Source organism: Chiloscyllium punctatum, chromosome 25 (genome assembly GCF_047496795.1).
Source record: "Chiloscyllium punctatum isolate Juve2018m chromosome 25, sChiPun1.3, whole genome shotgun sequence".
Taxonomy (NCBI): Eukaryota; Metazoa; Chordata; class Chondrichthyes; order Orectolobiformes; family Hemiscylliidae; genus Chiloscyllium; species Chiloscyllium punctatum.
In genome coordinates, this window is record NC_092763.1 from 63,968,941 (window position 1) to 63,987,592 (window position 18,652).

The 18,652-nt window shown below is 39.5% G+C and overlaps 1 protein-coding gene across 1 annotated transcript in view; it reads left to right on the top strand.

The window, feature by feature from the left end:
• zdhhc15b (zDHHC palmitoyltransferase 15b) overlaps positions 1–18,652 on the top strand; it is a 103,412-nt gene that overhangs the window by 70,334 nt on the left and 14,426 nt on the right. Inside the window, exons 4-8 of the mRNA XM_072595420.1 lie at positions 1,326–1,446; positions 5,430–5,499; positions 11,312–11,344; positions 12,639–12,759; positions 13,181–13,313. Of these exons, the coding sequence (XP_072451521.1) occupies positions 1,326–1,446; positions 5,430–5,499; positions 11,312–11,344; positions 12,639–12,759; positions 13,181–13,313 (478 nt within the window). The remainder of the gene's footprint in view (positions 1–1,325; positions 1,447–5,429; positions 5,500–11,311; positions 11,345–12,638; positions 12,760–13,180; positions 13,314–18,652) is intronic.

An 18,652-nucleotide genomic window follows, 5' to 3' on the forward strand; every position in this document is an offset into this window, starting at 1 on the left:
ATGGACAGGATTAGCAGCCTAATGTTCCAGGATACAAATGCTACAGGAAGGATAGAAAGGGAGGCAAGAGAGGAGGGGGAGCTGCGTTTTTGATAAGAGATAGCATTACAGCTGTACTGAGGGAGGATATTGCTGGAAATCCATCCAGGGAAGTTATTTGGGTGGAACTGAGAAATAATAAGGATATTAAATTCCTGGAGAGAGTTCAAAGGAGATCTACTAGAATGATACAAGAATGAAGGAATTTAGATACAGGGAGAAATTGGGGAGATTGGGTTTGTTCTTCTTGGAGCAGGGAAGATTAAGAGGTGATCTTATTGAGGTGTTCAAAATTATGAATAATTTTGACAGGGTAAACAAGGATATTCTACTTCCATTCGTTGGTATGTCAGTAACTGATGGCCACAATTTCAAGATTGTCAGCAAGAGAGTGAGGAGATGAGGAGAAACTGCTTTACTCTGAAGGTTGTTAAGATTTGGAATGTACTGCTTGGGAGAGTGGTGAAAGCAGATTCAAAGGAGATTTCATAAGATAGCTGGATATATATTTGAAACGGATGATGTTTGAGGGCAACCGAGATAGGACTGGAGAGTGGGATTAGCTCTTTCAGGAACTAGTACAGATATGATAGGTCAAATGGTCTCCTTTTGTACTGTAAAACTCTCTGATTCTATGAGCGCAGCTTCACCAATAGCTTCAACCTCAGGAAGATCCAAGCAAAGCAACTCACTTGATTGACACCCTAACTGCCACTTTAAAATCCACTCAGTGTGCCATTGTGATTGCAGTGTATCCCATCTCAGAAATGTGTGGCAGGGACACACTTAACCTTTCCATTTGGTATTACAGATCCTGAGTATTGCTGAAAAAAAGCAGTTTCAGCAAGATGTATATTTTTTCAGCAAGGTATCAAGTCTGCTTCAACAGCAGCCTCCAAATGCACAATTCTAACTATTTAGAAGGACAAAGACAACAGGTGTACAGAAATACAAGCCTACTCAAGTTCCTATCGCACATCATCCTGACTTGAAAATATATTACTGTTCCTCCTGATGCCATTGTCAAAGTCCTTGAACGCTCTACCAATAAGTACTTCAACACATAGCAATTACACCTTAAACACAGACTGTAGTGCTTCAAGAAGACAGCAAACTACCACCTTCTTAAGGAAGGTTAGAGAAGGTTAAATGCTGGCCTTTCATAGAGTCATAGTCATAGATGTGTACAGCATGGAAACAGACCCTCCCAATAATATCCATGTTCCAGGGATGAATCAATCAATAGAAAATGTATGATTTTGTTGCATTTTTTTATGTGCTTATAGTTCCAATTGAGCAGAGCTGATAAAGAAAAGTATGAGCGAGAAGAAAGGCCTGAAGTACAAAAGCAAATTCTCTTGGATGCTGCTAAAAGGTTACCAGTGTACACCAGGACTGCAGCTGGAGGTATCAGGATCCAATCTCAAATGGAATTTTTCTTTAAGACAAAATGTTATCCGTAGACAAGGTGATATTGGGCTATAAGTATGACAGTAGGTATGTTGTTGTCTTCAATGACATTCATAAACTATGATAAGAACATAAGAAATAGGAGTTGGCCATCTGTTGAGCCTGCTGCGCCATTCAATAAGATCATGGGTGATCTGTTTGTGGACTCTGCTCCACTTACCCGCCTGCTCACCATAATCCTTCATTTATTTATTGTTCAAAAATCTATCTATCTTTATCTTACAAATGTTCAATGAAATCGCTTTAGCTGCTTCACTTTGTAGGGAATTCCACAGATTCACATCCCCAAAGGTGAAGAAGTTCTTCCTCAACTCAATCCTAAATCTACTCCCCATATTTTGCGACTATGCCCCCAGTTCGAGATTCACTGGCCATGGAAACAACCTCCCTGCTTCTGTCTTATCTATTGCCTTCATAATTTTATATGTTTCCATACAATCCCCCCTCATTCTTCTAAGTTTCAATAAATATAGTTCCAGTCTACTCAATCTCTCCTCAAACGCCCACTCTCTCAATTCTGGAATCAATAAGGTAAAAACAATGACTGCAGATGCTGAAAATCAAATACTGGATTAGTGGTGCTGGAAGAGCACAGCAGTTCAGGCGCTGCTCGTTGGATGCTGCCTGAACTGCTGTGCTCTTCCAGCACCACTAATCCAATTCTGGAATCAACCTAGTGAACCTCCTCTGCACTCCTCCAGTACCAGTACATCCTTTCTCAAGTAAGGAGACCAAAACTATATGCAGTACTCCAGATGTGGCCTCACAAACACCATATACAGCTGCAGCATAATCTCCCTATTTTTAAATCCCTCCAGCAATCAAGGACAACATTCAATTTGCCATCTTAATTACCTGCTGTGCATACAAACCAACTTTTTGTGATTCATGCAGAAGGACACCCAGGTCCCTCTGCACAGCAGCATGCTGCAATTTTTCACTATTTAAATAATGGTCTATTTTGCTGTTATTCCTACCAAAATGGATAAATTTCGCATTTGCCAACATTGTATTCCATCTACCAAACCCTACCCCATTCACTTAATCTATCTGTATTGCTCTGCAGACTTTGTGTCCTCTGCACACTTTGCTTTATCACTCACTTTAGTATCAGCTGTGAACTTTGATATACTACATTTGGTCCCCAATTCTAAATCATCTATGTATTTGTGCAGCACCTTGTTGAGTGCCTTCTGGAAATCCAGATACACCATATCCACCAGGTTGCTCGTTATCCACACATGCTCATAACGTCCTCAAAGAATTCCAGTAAATTAGTTAAACAGCTGTGGTTAAAATAAATTTGTCCATCAGATTAGTCACAATTGATCAGGAGTAAAAGTAAACTTTTGGTATTGACATGCAATATTCCATGGCCCAACCTACTCTAGGAAAATTACTATTATCTAAATTGATACCTTAAAACTATTAGGGAAAAAATAAGGATTTGAGTCTTGTGGAGCATCCATCACTACTGGTTTGGAGGTCACACAGGTTGCCTCAACACCTGACCTGTGACAGTGGGAATTCTTCTGACAATGATGTTTTGAAGACATGATGTATGCAGACAAAATCAGTTAACTTTGTTCCTTAGTTGGGACTGTTCTTCAGAACTGAAAGGAACTAAAAAATTATGTTTTTATGCTAGTGACAAAAGGGGAGGAGGAGTAAACAGAACAGATGGTGAGCATACCCAAAGCCAAAGATGGTAAAGAGGTGATAGATATGCAAAAATAAGTGTAAAAGTGAGTTGTGAAAAGAAGAAAATGAATCCATTCTACTGAGAGAAAATGGTAGGGGTGGGGGCATGTAAGAAAAATGGAGTGCAGAGGTCATCTGAAGTTGTGAAACTCAGTCCAAGAGGCTCTAAAGTGCATACATGGAAAATTAGGTGCAGTTCCTCCATCTTGCATTGAGTTTCATTGGAATATTATAGAAGGCTGGGAATGGAAATGTTAGCATGGGAGGAAAGTGGTTTATTGAAATGGTAATCAACTGGAAGGTCTGGGCAATTCCTACAGTCAGAGTAGAGGGGTTCCAAAAAGGGGTCACTGAACTTCCGTTTGGTCTCACCAGTGTAAGGGAGACTATACAATGAGCAGTAAACATAGTAGACTAAATTGAAAGAAGTATATGTGAAATGCGGCTTCATCTGGATGGTGAGGAGAGAGGTGGTGAATAGGAAAGTGTGAACATCTTTTGCAATCACAAGAGAAGTTGCCATGAAGAGAGAGGAAATGTTAAGGGTGATGGAATAGTGGATCAGTGTGTCACAGAAGAAACTGTCTCTGCAGGATTCTGACAGTGGAGGGGCGGAGAAGATGTGTTTGGTGGTGGTATCCTGTTGTAGATGGCATAATGATAAAAAATTATCCTTTGAATTCTGAGGCAGGTGGGTTTGAAAGTGAGGACAAGGGTTATTTTGTAGACACGGTTCAGGGCCCAAACCACAGGGAGGGAATATCCTCTATTGAGGAAAAAGGAGAACAAGTCAAAGGTATCCCAGTGGAAGGAGGCATCATCAGAACAGATGCAAATAGATGGAGAAATTGGAAAATAGAATGGAGTTCTTCCAGAAACTAGGTATGAGGAAGTACAATCAAGGTAACTGTTGGAGTCAGTGGGTTTGTAATAAATAGTAGTGAACATGCCTATCCCTAGAAATTGGAACAGTGAAATTCAGGAAGGGATTGGTCTGAGATAGACGAGGTGAAGGAAAGATGGAAATTGGAAGCAAGATTGATTACTTTTCCAGTTCTGGACAAGAGCAGTGCTGATGACACCATCACTGTATTAGACCAAGTGTTGTGGGTTGCTCCCCTCCCGCCCCCATACAACTGGAACAAAGAATATTCCATTCCTCCCAGAGTGACAGGCGGAGCTGGTAGCCATGCGGGTACCTACAGCCACAAACTCTGACTTGGATAAAGTGAGACAAGTTAAGGTCAGGAGAAAGTGAGGACTGCAGATGTCAGAGATCAGAGTCGAGAGTGTGGTGCTGGAAAAGCACAGCAGGTCAGGCAGCATCTGAGGAAGCTATCATGAGTGGTCATAATTTTAAGGTGATTGGAGAAAGATTTAGGGGAAATGTCGGAGGTATATTCTTTACACAGAGAGTGGTGGCTGCGTGAAATGCACTGTCAGCAGTGGTGGTAGAGTCAGATGCATTAGGACATTTAAGCGACTCTTGGATAGCCAGATGGATGATAATAAAATGAAAGGTATGTTGGTTAGTTTGATCTTAGAGTAGGATGAAAGGTTGGCACAACATCGAGGGCTAAAGGGCTTGTACTGTTCTATGTTCTCTAAGTTCAGAGGGGCAGGAACATGCTGAGACTTGAGCTCAGACATTCTGGCTCACATGACCACTGCACCACAAGATCTGCTTCAAGTTGTTAAACCTGCTGTTTTGGAATTGGAACCCTTGTTCTCCCAAGCATTCGCCTGGGCCTTTGGATTATAAGCCCAGTAACACTATTAGTGCGCCACCATTGTGATCTCAATTATTCTTTGAACAGTGTCTGTCTCCTGTGTACTTTTAATAGCGTAAATAATAAATCATTAACAGATTCCAGATCCTGACCACTTCTGCATAAAAAAGTTTCTTCTTGCCAATCTTGCTTCTTCTACAAACTACCTTAGATCATTATCCTCTGCTTCTTGGTCATTCTATAGTTTCTCCCTACTAAAATGCTACTGATGCTGAGCATCTCTACCACAGCCCTTCTTAATCTTCTACAGAGAAATTTCTACCACAATTTCTCTGAGTTACTTCTAATTAAATTCTATGAAATGATAATAATTAAACAGGAAATTTTTAAGATAGTTTTAATTTTAAAAAATTTTTGAATTGAATTGCTGGATGTGCAAGTACTTTCAAATATATTTGGTGGTTCTCATCGTTGTTTTCTTTTCATTAGCCATCCGATACTGTGACCGATGTCAACTGATTAAACCTGACCGCTGCCATCACTGCTCCATTTGTGATACGTATGTATTTCAGGTTTTTTTCACTAAGAAAATCTGGAGTAAAAATAGGTTGCTTAGATCAGTCACATCATGAAGTATATTCAATGCACTCTGAAATCGACACATCACAATTGCAATTGTAACAACTACTCACCTGTAAAGGAAAAAAAATTGCATCGATTTGAATGCAGTGCAGCTCATTTGAAAACCAGCTGCTTGCATGCAATAGACATTTTGTCTGTAGTTATATATTAAGTGTTACCATGCAATTAGGGGCACAGTTAATTCCCTCTCTTTTGAAGAGTGCTTGTTATGCTGACCACACTTCCTGCCTCTGGTTCATAATTCTCATGAATCTCTGCTTCCCAGGTCACCAATGATACTTGTAAAAGTGCATTCTGTATGTTCCCATCTGTCTGTTTTGCAGGTAGTGCCAGAATGCTTCAGTTTGAACCTAATTTCATCTTTGTGAAACTGACAAAATGCATTGAAATGCCTTGCACCACAGGAGTATGCTGTTCCCTCAAGATGAGGGAATAGCATTTTTTGTTTGGTATGTTAGGACTGCATCTGCTGACATTTTGGCAGCAAAGTCTTTCAAATGAATTGAAATAAAGAATGATAAAAACCTAACAATCATAAAAAAGGTAGTGAAAAAGCTGTTAAATAAAGTGGATTTTGAAAAAGGTTTTAGAATCAGCTTTCTATTGCATGCACACTTGAAACAAAATGAGGTGAGCATGCATAATAGGAATTTATCATTGGATGGTTGGTGTGAACAGATATTGTACTTACTTAAATTGAGATGGAGATGAACAAATTCAAAATAATATTGAGAATGTTACAAGATCATGAGAAATATACAATACATTTAAACCAGCACCGAACAAATCACTAAATGTAATTATTAGACATGACAAACTGGTATTTATTTATATGTAGAATTACTATAATTATTTCATATGATAAATGTTTGCTTCACTTTCTCAATCCCAAACTATAATATATTTCTGTCCAAATTCTAATAAATACTGAACTCTTTAGCTGCGCTAAGCATGGGAAGGCATATCTCCAAAAATGAAGTGACATGCAGTAGTAAGCAAATGAATCTACTGCCTTCAAAGAAGCTTGCAGATAGTTGAGAAAACTCTTAGTAGAAGTTTCAGAATAGATTACCAATCTGATGTTTCCATCAGATTAGTAATGCCAAAGCGATGGGGACAGTTGCAGTATAATGTGAAATAAATAAAAATACAAGAAAGCTTGGAATAATTTTGTACACAGTAGGGGAAGGGGGAAAGCATAAGTCTGCCAAATTGTTGAAATGTCAGATGATTAATATTGTTCTCTGTAGATCACATAATCTAAATTGAATCATGGATTGAAAATTACTTTGTCCTGCTGAAGCTCAAGATAAGTTCCTGGATTATTTTTCTGGCATTAAACTTTCCTTAAAACATAGTTTGGGTCTTTAATTTGACGCAACTTATCATTTTTCTTTCTTTCTCAGATATTTGTAATCCTTGATTTCTGGCCTTTTACACATCAGTGACTTCAGTTGTTCCTTGTTGGCAGCTTAAGGCATAACTAGGTTCAAGAATTCTTTCCCTAGGCAGAAACCTAGAGGCAGAAACTTTGAAGCCTTCAGAAGCAACCTGGCCAGATCTACACAGACTTTGAGAGGGTAAAACAACTGATCATTTGATGCAGGTATTTAGAATAGACAACATGTAGGAGAACCTGAGGAAAGTAATTCTCCTTGAAAAACTTAAAAATTAACAGCCTCCATCATCAGAACCCATGCAGAGAACAACACCACTTACAAGTTCCCCTCCAGGCCATCCTTTCAGAAATATATTGTTGTTCCTTCAGTGATGCTGGCTGAAAATCCTCCAACTCTCTACCAATGGATTTTGAGGCTACATACACCAAATGGACTGCAGCAGTTCAAGAAAGCAGGTCATCACTACCTTCCCAAGGACAACTAGGGAACAACAATAAGTACTGGCCCAGTCCACAACAGCCACATCCGTGAGTGCATTTAAAAAAACATTCCAGCAGGCAAGTAGCCAAGTGGCCAATAATAACAGGGTTGTCCACAAGCCCTTGGCCTAGTAGGAACATTTTACCATCGCACTCACAAGCTGTGGTGGCTAGAAGATGGGACAATAAAAACAAGGCGAATGGTCAGGGTCAAAAAGGGATAGTTAAGAATGAAAAGGGATTTCTTCCACAAAGCAAATTCTGAGGATGGAAGTGATTCCTAGATGGAAAGATTCCTGGTAAGCAAATAGAATTTACTAGATACATCCAGGTCAGTTTAGGAAAAGGTGCATTCGCCACCCGATATGGCCTAGTGGAGAGGTGAGCAAATCCATAATTGTTTTAGGGAAACTTTGTCAAAAGGAAAAATAGCTCCCTATGCCTCAAGTCAATCAGATAAACCCATCGTCAAATTTGGGTATATAAGCATCTAAATCAGTTTATTGGGAAAAGGCATGACTTTTCCATCAGAGAGTGCATTAAATGCCAAGGTTTGGACAAATAATATTGGCAGCAAGGACATACCCATTCCTACTGGGTGCAACTTGTGTGCCATAATGTCTGGGTTCCTAATATGGGGCTTACATATAATTTGCCTGTGGACAGGGTTGACCAACTCCAAGGGACTGAACTGACAGAGGCAAAGGTAATGGCTTTCCCAGTAGTCTAAGGAAGACCAGATTAAGGAGAAGGAGCAGTTACAGAAAAAGACGCAATGTTTCCCCCTTCCAGTATAGAGCCCTGGTTGATAGGTAACTAAGCTCCATTGCCTGAAGCCAAATTGGCACTACAGACAGATGACTGCCAATTGATTATCCAAAACCTTGATCAGGGATTTGGCTGCCTGAATTCAATGATAATTAGGTCTTCTCTGTTTGAAATTCAGTAAGCCAGCCAACAGTTAAATAAATTGACCCAAACTGCTCAAGTTGAAGCTGAAGCTGAGTGTTCTGAAATGGGACCATGTTAATAATGTGAATGCCATTTTAATAATGAGGTTCTGACTTCCTCACAGATCTAAGAATGATGGTAAACCAGACAGGAGTTTCACCTTAGTACTATATTGTGAATTGCCCACAAAAGTCCAATAGCTGGGCATGCAGGGGTCTGGAAGCCAATGCACAAAAGTCAGCATTTTACTGGCCTTGCCTGCAAAAGGATGCAATACAATTTTGTTAAACATGCTATGCATGCCAAATTGTGGGGAAACTCCAACCTTCCAGAAAACCAACAAGAAGAAGTAATTTTGAGTGGTCTGAATAAAACACAGCTAAACCACCCGAGTCACAAGTGGCTTTTATAGAACAATTTTTTCTAGATCCTCAAGATGATAATCAGGGCATACTACCACGATACCCCATAACTGGGACAGAGGGCTTGAATTTCTCTTGTTTACCACCCAAGATTCACCCAATAAGTCAATTAGTTTTAATCGTTTTGAATTCATTTATGGGCACAAGGTAAAAGATCCTTGGATCTAATCCAGAAAAGTAATCAAAGAAAATTCTTCTATGCTAGATTGCACTTTTGACTGTAAACTGAGGGGAGTCTCAAAACTTCACAAATAATAGGGCAGACCAGTTAGCTGAAACCCATATATTTCAGGCATAGGAGATACGTTTCAGGTATTTGTTACTATATTTTCAGGGTGAACCAATGAAAGCCTGGTTCAGTGATCCATGTAGAGCAGCCAAGAGCATTGGGGAAGTCAATTATTTGATAGTCCAGACTGCTGGAAAAGAGTTAACTATTTTAAATCAATATGCTGAAAAATACTATAGTCAGGAAAAATATAAATAAGCACAGGTCTGTCAGATACTAAGAACAGTGAATGCAGAAAGGATAGTATGGATTAAACAGAGGGAGACCTTGATTAATTCCAAATTTCGTGCTACTATCCAGTTAGCCAACACCAAACTATAAAGGAGATTAAATCACAGAATTATAGAATTCCCACAGTGTGGAAACAGGCCATTTGGCCCAACACATCCGCAACAACACTTCAAAGAGCATCCCACCCAGACCCTTACCCTGTCTCCGTAGGCCTGCATTTCCTGTGGCTAATCCACCTGACCTATGCATCCCTGAATGCTACAGGCAATTTAGTATGGCCAATCCACGTAACCTGCACACTGTTGAACTGTGGGAGATAACCGAACACCCGGAGGAAACCCATGTAGACACTGGGTGAATGTGCAAAATCCACACAGACAGTCGCCCAACGCAGGAATGTGACCTGGGTTTCTGGTGCTGTGAGGCTGCAGTGCTAACCACTGAGCCACCATGGTGTCCTATCATAACTGCCACAGTATCATATTTCAATACAGAATATTGAGTTCACGGAACAAAGCTGTTGATGGCATCTAAAGGGACCTACAGGACCAAACCAGTATGTACATTATAATCTCACATAGTGTGGATATGGGAGAGTCTCCTGTCCTGAAACAATATCCTTATCACCTAGCTACCAAGAAAAAGGCCCAAGTGACAGTAGAGATATGATACATATTGGAAAACTGCAAGATTGAAGTCCAGTCAAATGAGATCAAGTTCCCAATTGTGCTAATGCCCAAGCCTGTTTCTCAACCAGCAAAATAAGGGTGGACTCCTACCCACTTCTTCACTGGGAGGGTTGAATTAACATGGATGCTCATGGATGTCAAAGGCCTTCTGTCTGCCAATAATTATGTGATTGGTTCCTAAGTAGCTAAACAGCTTGGGGCTGTGAAGACAATAGGAAAAACATAGACCTGACTTTGTTCTGTGCAGAAAAAAAAACACTTTAAGCCTGAAAAAAAAGATATTTTTACTTCAGCAGTTGCTGTAATAAGGCAAATCTTTATATAAGTGTGAATGAGTCATGCTGTGCCTCCTGCAAACAAGTGAAAGCATCCAGAGAAGGAAGATTGAGAAGTAGCATTCTGATCAGTACAAGAATCATTTCAGCAAACATTGCAGGCAGGGCCCTCCAAACTGCTGCCCCAATCTTTCCTGTATCGACAACACCTATGTTTTTTTCTTTCTCTCTGCCTGTGTCTATATCTATATGTGTGCATAAAGGGGGAGCTTATAAGGGGGTTAGCGTTTTAACTATTAAAGTTACATGCTTACAGATAATAATTGTTTATGTATAGTGAGAATCTATTGAAATGAATAGTCATTCTTGTAAATACAGAAACCTGGTGCGTGCTTTCTTTCAGTAGCCATTAAGTCAGGTACACTTAGGTATTTTGTAGTTTTTTAAAAATCTTGAACTTTTTCGATGACTCTGGAAATAATTTTAATTAATTTCCAGCACACTATCCCAGTGAGGCATAACATACCACCCATACATTGAGACTTTGGCACATTCTGATCTTAAAACACTAACCTTTGTGGAAAAATTTTTAAAAACACAGAATATCAGACTATTTCAATGTAGTCTACTATTGCAGCCCTATCACTCAAAGAGTTTTTACATTGCAGGGAAAAGCAACCTAATAGCTGATGTTTGTCCAGAATTTAACTTTGTTTCAAATGACCTGAATACCAAAGTGGAAAAAAGTATATTAGTTAGATTTAAAGGGGCAAATTAATATCCTGGTATAAATAGATCACACTTTTACCACAAGAAAATGCAATGTTTTTCTGTTAAAATTGTCAACTAAAATATTTTTTAAAGTATTTTGGAATTCATTGTACTGAAAGACCAACAATTATTTCTCCTGGACTACTTGAATATTACTTTTTTAAAATGTTCTTTATCGCTATCTATCACTTATTGGATCTTATTGTTGTCTTTGTTTCTTAGATGTGTGTTGAAAATGGATCATCATTGTCCATGGTAGGTTCAAATTTATATTTAGTGACCTCCTAACCCTCGTTGGTGACAATAGTCAAGAGCAATTCCTAAACCATTTATAATTCTGTTGCATTTTTGTTGCACACAATAATTTCTCCCTTGGTGTTAAATGCGTGGATTGTAGAGTTATCCTGTCACAATTTAAGACCATTGAATAATTACTTAAATTATACATTCTGTTCAAGTGATTCTCCAATAACTTTTACCATGTTATCTTGGCAATGAACTTTGAAAGCCCTTCAAGAATATTTTTTAGTTATTGTTCAGTTGCCATTCTAGCTGTAAAGCTATTGTTTAGAAAATTAAAACATACATTTAAATATAAATTAATGTTACTATTCTAACACTACTTAATTTGCAAGACCTGAGAAGTATCACTTCTTATCTGATTGCATGCATTATCACTTAACCTGTCTCCCAAATTTAAAAATCACACAACAATCCGAAAGCTAGTGCTTCCAAATGAACCTATTGGACTGGTCTTGCGTGACTTTTAAATTTGTCCGCCCTAGTCCAGCACCGGCACCACCTAGTCATCTCTCCCAAATAACTGAGTGGGACATTGAATTCAGAAGAGCAGATCCTCAAAAGTAGATTTTCTCACTATTTGCTGTCTTTAACAAAGTCCTTCTTAGAATCAAGTTACCATTTTATTCAAAACAAAATACAAGCAGTCCCCAATTTACAAACATCCTACTTGCGAATGCTCATACTTTGAAAGCGAGCCGGTACAAGGGTGTATTGATATTAATTTTAAGTATCCAACACACAAATGTTTCCTTGCAATCAATTATTTTATATTGTCCTGTATTATGTTCAGACTTGCATACAAAATAATTAGCAAATGGACTCGAGTGGGAACCCATTCGCAACCTGGGACTGCCTGTAACGTCATTTGTTTAGGGGGTCTGTTTACATTTAAACCCTGGTATGCATAGTAGTGACCATTCATTTCATTAACAGTTCATCAAGCTTTGGCATTCATCGCTGAGTCAACGTTTTTTGGGGAGTACTGGAGAATTCACCCTCATGTCCTAGTCAGTTATCTGTCAACTAAATCAACACGAAAATAGAATATTCAGTCAGAATCTCACTTTGTTTGGAATTGCGCCATATTCATTTGGTAACCACATTTCCCATATTGCAACAGGACTATATTTTAAAAGTAATTAATTGACTTAAGGTGCTTTGGGACATCTTAGATCTTGAAAACTGTTTCTGTCTTTATCATTATGAATGAAAAGACCATGTCATGATTTCTTTTCTCTCTTTTTAGGGTGAATAACTGTATTGGATTCTCAAACTACAAATTTTTTCTTCTTTTTTTGGGGTATTCCATGCTGTATTGCTTGTTTGTTGCTGCCACTGTTCTACGATACTTCATCATGTTTTGGACGGTAAGTTCTATTTTGCAACTCTCTCCTCACTCAACATTGATCTGTTTCAACAGGGCTATTGGATAGTAGGCAAAAGTGGGAACTCCAGATGCCTTTTCTCTATCTCCCCACCTTCCTCCCCAGGGATAAAGAGAACAATTGTAGTACAGTAACTACCAACTAGACTAAAATCAGTTTTTTACATATTGCAGATTGAACTTAGATCTTTTCAACTGCATAGTGCTGCATCAAGTTTGTCTTTAACCTGATTTATTAAATGTAGACTAAGCACTTATTAAAATGCATTGAACACCAGTGATTTTTTTTCACTGCATAATACTTGTTTTCAAATAAGTCAATAAATTAAGCCTTGGAAATTCAGTTTCTTATGTCTCACAATTATGGAAGACCAATCTCATTCAATAACTTTATTTGCTGACAGGGTGGTCTGTCTGACGGTCGTGCAAAATTTCATGTACTGTTTCTTCTGTTCGTGGCTGTAATGTTCTTCCTCAGCCTGATGTTCCTCCTTGGTTACCATTGTTGGCTGGTCAGTTTGAACAGATCTACATTAGGTAAGAGTTCAGCAGCAAGTCCACTGTATTGTACACTATTAAAGAGATAATGTAGTTTGAAATGTTATCTCTTGCCATTAAATGAAGAATTAATCAAATTAAATGTTATCTTTGAAGGAGGATAGTATTACAAGAGTTAGTTCCCTGACTATGTTTGCAATTGACTTGTTAATATTTGCATACGCGATTGTCTAAAACATAGAAACTTAGAGCAGGAGTAGGCTATTCAGCCCTTCAAGCCTATTCCTCCATTCAATATAATTATATCTGATTGTCTGTCTCAATGCCATAGTCCCACTTTCACTCTATGTCTCTTAAGTTTTTAGATATTTACGACCATTAGCCTCTCTTTTTTAATATCTTCAGTGGCCTGGTCTCCACAGTTTCTACGGTAGCAAATTTCACATACTGGCCACTCTCTGGAGAGGTGGTTCTTCATCTCAGTCCTAAATGACTTTTTCTGTATCCTGAGACTGTGAACCCTGGTTCCACACTCCCCAACCAGTGGAAACATCTTCCTTATACCTAGTCTGTCTGGTCCTGTTAGAATTACACATATTTAAATCCAATCCCCTCTCATTTTTCTAAAATCTAGTGAACACAGTTCCAATCAAACCCATACAAAAGTCCTGCCATCCTAGTATCAGTCTAGTGAATCATTGCTACATTCCCTTTATGGCAAATATATTTTCACTTAGTTAGGGAGACTAAAAGAGAATAAAACTGTACGCACTATTCCAAGTGTAGTCTTACTAGGGCGCCATATAACTGCATTATGATATCCCTACGTCTGAATTCAAATCCTCTTGCAATGGAGGCCAACATACTATTTGTCTTCCAAATTACTCGCTTCATCTGCCTGTTTACTTTGATTTCAGGGTGTACAAGGATGTCTACAAGTCGTGATACATCATATTTGTCAAAATATCACTATTTAAATAATACTCTACCATTCTGCTTTTTTGCACCAAACTCTATAACTTCACATTTATTCTCATTATATTGCATCTGCCATGAGTTTATTCATGCACTCAACTTGTCTAGATCCCCGTGAAGCCTCCTTACATTTTCCTCACAACTCGCAATCTCACTTAGTTTTGTTGGAGTATCTGTAGAGCATAGAGATCCTACTTAGAATTGATTTTGTTGTCATGGAGTAGATTGGTGTAATTATCTTCAAACACCCTGCTTGAAACTCAAAGGGAAAGTATTGTAATAACCCAGAGACATTCATAAGACCGTAAGATGTAGGAGCAGAAGTACGGCATTTGGCTCATCAGGTCTACTACACCATTCGATCATGGTTAATATTTTCTCAACCCTATTGTCCTGCCTTCTTCCCATAACCTTTCATCCCCTTGATAATCAAAAACCTATCTATCTCGGTCTTCAATACATTCAGTAACTTGGTCTCCACAGCTTTCTATGGCAATGAGTTCCACAGATTCACCATCCTCTGGCTAAGAAATTCCTCATCCTCTTAATTCGAACTAACCGTTCACTCTGTGAGGCTGTGCCCTTCAGTCCTTGTCTCTTCTATAGTGGAAACATCTCAACATCCACTGTAGTAAAAAATGGAGATGTTTCCACTATAGAAGAGACAAGGACTGAAGGGCACAGCCTCACAGAGTGAACGGTTAGTTCGAATTAAGAGGATGAGGAATTTCTTAGCCAGAGGATGGTGAATCTCGAACTCATTGCCATAGAAGGCTGTGGAGACCAAGTTACTGAATGTATTGAAGACCGAGATAGATAGGTTTTTGATTATCAAGGGGATGAAAGGTTATGGGAAGAAGGCAGGACAATAGGGTTGAGAAAATATTAACCATGATCGAATGGAGGGCTTTTGCCCGAAACGTCGATTTCGAAGCTACTTGTTTGCTGCCTGAACTGCTGTGCTTTTCCAGCACCACTAATCCAGAATCCACATCCACTGTATCCAGGCTTCTCTGTATTCTTTAAGTCTCAATGAGATGCCCCTCAACCTTCTAAATTCTAACAAGTACAGACCCAGAGTCTTCAACCGCTCCTCTTGACAAGCCCTTCATCCCCAGAATTGTTCTTGTAAATCTCCTCTGAACCCCCTCCAATAGCAGCACATCATCTTTTGAAACAGGGCCCAAAATTGTTCACAATATTCCAAATATGATCTGACCAGAGCAGCCTCAGCAGTACATCTATTGTATTCTTGCCCTCTCAAATGAATGTTAACCTAGCATTTGTTTTCCTAACTGCCAAATGAATCAGCATGTTAACCTTAAGAGAAAGCTGGACTAGGACTTCTAAGTCCATTTGTGCTTCTGGTTTCTGAAGCTTTTCTCCATTTTAAAAATAGTCTCCACCTCTATTCTTCCCAGCAGAGTGCATAAGCTCACAGTTTCCCACATTGTATTCCACCTGCCACTTCTTTGCCCACTCTCCTAACCTATCCAAATCCCTCTGCAGCCTCCCCACTTCCTCAACATTCTCTATTCCTCCACCTATCTTTGTGTCATCTGCAGACTTAGCAACAACGTCCTCAGTTCCTCCAGTTTTGATTCATTGTGATCTTACTTTTGCGAGAGGTGGTAGAATTCAGTGAACAGCATTTACTTATTTACCAGCTGAGACAAATTTTCCAAAGGTTTGACAAAGCAACTGGAGGGATAATCAACTCTCCTTCTGTAGGGTATTACATCTACAAATAAGCTGGACCAGTAGGTTTAACACCTCATCACCTAACAATATGGCATTTTCTACCTGCCAAGCATCCTACATATTTGTCAGTAAATGACTTACTATGATAAGAGTTTGTTGTTTAGTGTGGGTTGCAATAGGTCATACATGATGGAACAAAGGTTGCAAGTATTCTTTCTGGGGAAACTTGGCATGTTTATGCAAACTGTTATTCACCTTTTATACATGTAACAGTAAAGCCCAAACTGTAATACAGCTCGATGTACAATAGACAATAGATGCAGGAGTAGGCCATTCGACCCTTCGAGCCAGCACCACCATTCATTATGATCATGGCTGATCATCCACAATCAGTATCGTGTTCCTGTCTTATCCCCATAACCCTTGATTCCACTAGCTTTAAGAACTCTATCCATCTCTTTCTTGAAAGTATCCAGAGACTTGGCCTCCATTGTCTTCTGGGGCAGAGCATTCCATATATCCACCACTCTCTGGGTGAAGAAGTTTCTCCTCAATTGTTCGAAATGCCCTACCACTTATCTTTAAACTGGGTCCTCTGGTTCTAGACTCACCCATCAGTGGAAACATGCTTCCTGCCTCCAGACTGTCCAATCCTTTAATAATCTTATACGTCTCAATCAAATCCCCTCTCATCCTTCTAAACTCAAGCGTATACAAGCCCAGTCGCTCCAATCTTTCACCATATGATAGTCCTGCCATTCCAGGAATTGACCTCGTGAACCTGTGCTGCACTCCCTCAATAGCCATGTCCTTCCTCAAACTTGGAGACCAAAACTATACACAATACACCAGGTGCGGTCTCACCAGGGCCCTGTACAGCTGTAGAAGGACGTCTTTGCTCCTATACTCAATTCCTCTTGTTATGAAGGCCAGCATGCCAATAGCTTTCTTCACTCTGCCTGCTGTACCTGCACGCTTGCTTTCATTGACTGATGTACAAGAACACCTAGATCTTGTTGTACTTCCCCTTTACCTAACGACTCAATTTAGATAGTAATCTGCCTTCCTGTTCTTGCCACCAAAGTGGATAACCACACATTTATCCACACTAAACTGCATCTGCCATGCATCCGTCCACTCACCTAGCCTGTCCAAGTCATGCTGTATTCTCATAACATCCTCCTCACATTTCACCCTGCCACCCAGCTTTTTGTCATCAGCAAATTTGCTAATATTACTTTTAATGCCTTTATCTATATCATTGATGTGTATTGTAAACAGCTGCAGTCCCAGCACAGAACCTTGTGGTACCCCACTGGTCACCGCCTGCCATTCCAAATGGGACCTGTTTATCACTACTCTTTGCTTCCTGTCAGCCAATTTTCAATCCAAGTCAGTACCTTGCCCCCAAATACCACGTGCCCTAATTTTGCCCATTAATCTCCAATGTGGGACTTTATCAAAGGCTTTCTGAAAGTCCAGGTATACTACATCCACTGGCTCTTCCTTGTCCATCTTCATAGTTACAGCCTCAAAAAATTCCAGAAGATTAGCCAAGGACAATTTCCCCTTCGTAAATCCATGCTGACTCTGACCTATCCTGTTTCTGCTATCCAAATGAGTCGAAATTTCATCTTTTATAATTGACTCCAGGATCTTTCCCACCACCGACGTCAGGCTAACCAGTCTATAATACCTTGTTTTGTCTCTCCCTCTCTTCTTGAAAAATGGGACAACATTAGCCACCCTCCAATCTGCAGGAGCTAATCCTGAATCTTGGAAAATGATCACCAATGCATCCATGATTTCTAGAGCCACCTCCTTAAGTACCCTGGGATGCAGACCATCAGGTCCTGGGGACTTATCAGCCTTCAGACCTAACAGTCTATCCAACACCATTTCCTGCCTAATATAAATTTCCTTCAGTTCATCCATTACCCTAGGTCCTTCAGTCACTATTACATCTGGGAGATTGTTTGTGTCTTCTCCAGTGAAGACAGGTCCAAAGTACCTATTCAACTCTTCTGCCATTTCCTTGTTCCCCATATAAATTCACTCATTTCGGTCCTCAAGGGCCCAATTCTAGTCTTCACCATTTTTTTTCTTTTCACATCCTAAAAAAAGCTTTTACTATCGTCCTTTATATTTTTGGCCAGTATGCCTTTGTACCTTCTTAGTAATCTTGCCTTTTTTGTATAAATTTGTGAGTCACCCTGCAATAACACATCTCAAGACTGTCAAGACTGAACTAGTCCACATAAAGGTTGAAGAAATAAAGTAATACGTGAGAGCTAGTGAATTGGTTGGGTGCATCTTTGGATATGGTGACTTGTGCTGTAAATTCTTGATCTGTTGCAGAGCAGAAAAGAAGGTAGGAACATTGAGAAGAGAGGTTGGGTGTGCCCCTCTCTCACAACCCTTATTTAGACCTAGTAGCCAGTTTCATAATTGTGTTTATCCCCAATCCAGCAACCTGAGTTCTCCTTTAGCTGAGGAATGATGCATATGGAAGAAGCAAACATTAATGGTCTTAAAAATGAGGTGACAGTAAAGGCAAAGTCAGTATAGTCCTAACGGACTATAGGGCTGCTATTTCTCATTAGAGAGTCAGCTGGTCTCCATGCATCAGGTGAGGGGCGAGATTGAGAAGGAGAGCCTTTCATGGTAACCTCAGCGAGTGCAGGAATTGAACTGACACTATT